Source organism: Tupaia chinensis, unplaced genomic scaffold (genome assembly GCF_000334495.1).
Source record: "Tupaia chinensis unplaced genomic scaffold, TupChi_1.0 Scaffold142219_1, whole genome shotgun sequence".
Classification (NCBI taxonomy): Eukaryota; Metazoa; Chordata; class Mammalia; order Scandentia; family Tupaiidae; genus Tupaia; species Tupaia belangeri.
Genome location: NW_006202069.1, coordinates 436,268 through 439,896, shown reverse-complemented (window position 1 = coordinate 439,896; position 3,629 = coordinate 436,268). Strand labels below are relative to the sequence as shown.

At 47.0% G+C, this 3,629-nt stretch overlaps 1 protein-coding gene across 1 annotated transcript in view; it reads left to right on the top strand.

Annotated features, from left to right (window-relative positions):
- Nucleotides 1-2,336: 2,336 nt before the first annotated feature.
- Nucleotides 2,337-3,629, top strand: part of LOC102477681 (uncharacterized) — a 55,004-nt gene continuing 53,711 nt past the window's right edge. The window contains exons 1-2 of the mRNA XM_027766305.1: nucleotides 2,337-2,421; nucleotides 2,630-3,145. Coding sequence (XP_027622106.1) covers nucleotides 2,337-2,421; nucleotides 2,630-3,145 — 601 coding nt within the window. The remainder of the gene's footprint in view (nucleotides 2,422-2,629; nucleotides 3,146-3,629) is intronic.

Genomic DNA, 3,629 nt, shown 5'->3' with positions numbered 1-3,629 from the left:
ATACAAAACCACCTGTGTGGAACACAGACACTTGGATCACCATGCCACAGGCTAGCTTGATATTATTTTTAAAATTTATTATTATTATTTATATATTTAATCTTTATAACCTTTTTTTTAATTTGATGAGAGAAGGAGAGAGAGAATGTGAGAAGGCAAGCCACCTGGTCTGATGGTCGAACTATGGTCAGACATGTGGGAGTCCAGCACCTTAATCACCATGCCACTTCCTTGCCCTCATTATTAAAATTTTAAGTGCATATAACTTCTAACTTAATTTTTCCTTTAGGTATTTATGAAAAGGATAAACTTGTGCAGGTAGCTAATGGCATATGTGGAAATATGTCTGTTGCATAACCAATGTTAGAAAGGAAAGAATGAAAAAAGATTAAACATTATGTTGATTATGTATATCACAGTACATCCACGCAATACAATACTAAACAGTTGTGTGAAAGGATGAGTGAAATAGTGTACATTAAAGATGTCCAATGGGTCCAGCAGTTAGCATAATGGCTATGTCGCTGGACTCCCATGTAGCCAATTGGTTTGAGTCCCGTACCTGGTGGCTTAAACTCACGCTGGGTGCATGTGCAGGCGTGCCCAAGATCCTGAGAGGAGAATGGAGAAGAAGGGATTGTGGCATGGCCATCCCCCCTGGGGGGTGATTTCTCGCTTTCTGTCTCTTGGTCTTTCTGGTGAGCGCACATGCCCTATAGCAAAAACCTCTCCCCCCAAAAAAATGATGTCCAACAAGGGGGTCAGCAGGTGGTGTGGTGGTTAAGGGCACTGGACTCCCACATGGCAGACTGTGGATCGAGTTCTGGACCTGGTGGCTTCCTTTCTTACTTTCCCTCTCTCTCTCTCCCTCTCTTGCACTCTCTCTGTCCCTCCAAATAAATAAATAAATTTAAATAAAATAATTCTATTTGAAAAAAGATGTCCAACATATATCATGAAGTACAGAAAAAGTTGAGAAAGAGTATTATAGTAGGGCGCTATTTTATGTAAAGAGAAAGATTCCCCAAAACAAAACAACCCTCCAACCTCTGTCTGCATAGGTCATCTCTAGACAAATACGCACAAAATGTAACAGTTATTCCTGGTACTAAGAGAAGCAACTTGGATTGGGAGGAAGGGAGGTTTTATATTGTTATGCATACTTGTATGTAATTTGATTATTTTTCCATCAGCATTTATTTGTTTTGTTTTGTAACAAAAATAGCTTTTATTTATTTTATATTGATGACCTATTTCAAATAATTTCTGGAGCTTATTGTCTGTTCTAAGGTCTGTTAAAAGTATATTTCATGACTAAGAAACTCAAGTCATTTAACAAATACTTGGTGAAATTCTAGTTTGGGCAAGTTGGTATACACTGGGGAAACATAAAACTGTGCATGGAAAAAAATTAACTTTAATTACACATTTCCCAGATATATAGCTAATTTGGGTTTCCCTTTGGCAATCTTACTGTACATTAGGAGGCTAGCCATTCCTAACCAGAATATCATAATATGTTTCCTTAAAAATATACAATAGAATACTATTTGGCCATAAAAAAAAATAAAATCTTGTCACTTGAGGTAAAATGGGTGAGTCTGGAAGACATTATGTTAAGTGAAATAAACCAAGCACAGAAAAAGAAATAATGTGGGTTCTAACTAATATCTAAAAATTAAAGAAAAAAACTTCATAGAAATGGAGAGCTAAAGGATGATGTCTATAGGATAAAAAGGCTAGGAGGGAAAATAGAGGAAGGTTGATTAGTGGAAATGAAATTACAGGTAGATTAAAGAAATGAATTCCAGGATTACAAATTACAATAGGGTGAATATAGTTAATAATCACTTACTCTATATGTCAGAGTAACTAAGAAAGTTAAGCCTGTGGGGCCAGCAGGTGGCAACATAGGGGTAAAGGCGCTGGACTCCCACATGGCAGAAGGTGGTTCATGTCCCAGACCTGGCAGCTTGAAAAATCAGGTGCGTGTGTGTGCGTGCCTCAAATCCCAGGAGGAGAATGGAGAAGGGACTGAGTGGTGACCATACCCCCTGGAGGGGGGTGAGTTCTTAATTTCCCTCTCACTGTCTCTCACTTTCCCTCTCACTGTCCTCTTTCTCCTCTCTGCGGGACATACACTCTATGGCAAAAACCTTGGAAGAAAGAAAGAAAGAAAGAAAGAAAGAAAGAAAGAAAGAAAGAAAGAAAGAAAGAAAGAAAGAAAGGGAGAAGGAGAAAGAAAGAAAGAGCGAGCAAGCAAAAACGAAAGAAGAAAGAGAAAGAAAAAAGAAAGAGAGAGAGAAAGCCAGTGCGAGCCGGGCACACGGGGCAGGATGGCGGGAGGTGGTCGTCGGGCACATTGTGTGCGACCTTTCAACTCACACTTCATCAAGTGCGTCCAGCTCTCCTGCCAAATGGGTTGGACCTGATTTCTGCTCTGGCTCATGACCCTTGGTGGGACCAGACTGGCTCCTGGGCTGTCCCCCCACCTCCTGGGGCAGCCAGGACTAGGCTGGCCCTTGGGGAGAGCATGGTGCTGAGGACTGAGTTCTTAGGTCCTGGCAAGTCTGGAAGCAGGAGGCCCCTGGTGGGTGAGAGGGACGGGCATATCGGGGTCTGGAGGAAGGGGCTGCTGTGATCAAAGCCTTAGGGCTGCTAGAGCGAAAGGGTAGAAGCCCAGGCTTTGGGACTGGGTGCTCAGGCCGGGAGTGCTGGGTGGGGGCCTTGCAGGGACCCACATTCCAGGGCCCCCTGCCCAGGCCGTCTGGTGAGTGCCCATGCTCGGGCTTGTGTGTTGCAGGCTGTTTCTCCCTGAGCGGCCCCAGCACTGCGAGGGGCACCGTGGGCGGGTCCCTGAGCCTGCAGTTTCGGTACCAGCGGGAATTCCAGGCAGATAGCAAGTACTGGTGCAGAAAGTCACTTACGCCGCTTCGCCTGCTCTGTGACAAGATCGTGGAGACCCGCGGGTCACAGCTGGAAGTGCGGAGAGGCCGAGTGTCCATCAGGGACCATCCTGCCAGCCTCACCTTCACAGTGACCTTGGAGAACCTCACAGAGGAGGACGCAGGCACCTACTGGTCTGCGATTGACCGACCCTGGGACCAGGACACCCACGTGCAGGTTGTGGTGTCCGTGTACCCAGGTGAGCCCCAGTGCACCAGTGGGGTCTATGGCGAGTGTCCCGAGGAGAGAAGAGGGACAGAGAGGGGGTGGCTTGGGGACGGTGACCTGGGACCTGGGCATGTGTGTGAGTGTGTATGCTCATGGACTTTCAAATATATGTACGTGTGCGTGTGCGTGTGGGCATGTGTGTGTGACAGAGCACCTGTGTCTTCTCTGGAACCTTCCATCTATCTCAGAACCCTCTCTCTACCCAGGCTCCTCCCTGTGCCCACACTGACTGTCTCAGGCCTGACCCTCGAGGCGGTGGTCACCGAGGGACTGGCCCAAGTGGGGCCTTTGTGTCCTGCCCGTCCTGACAAGAGCCCAGTCCTCTCCGAAAGGGACCTGTGTCTCACCTGGACCTGTCCCCGTCCTCACTCTGGGTCCAGGACCCCTGTGGCATCTGCTCCCCATCACAGCTGCCCTGACCCTGGCCCCGAGGACCCCGCCCCGTCCCGCTGGCT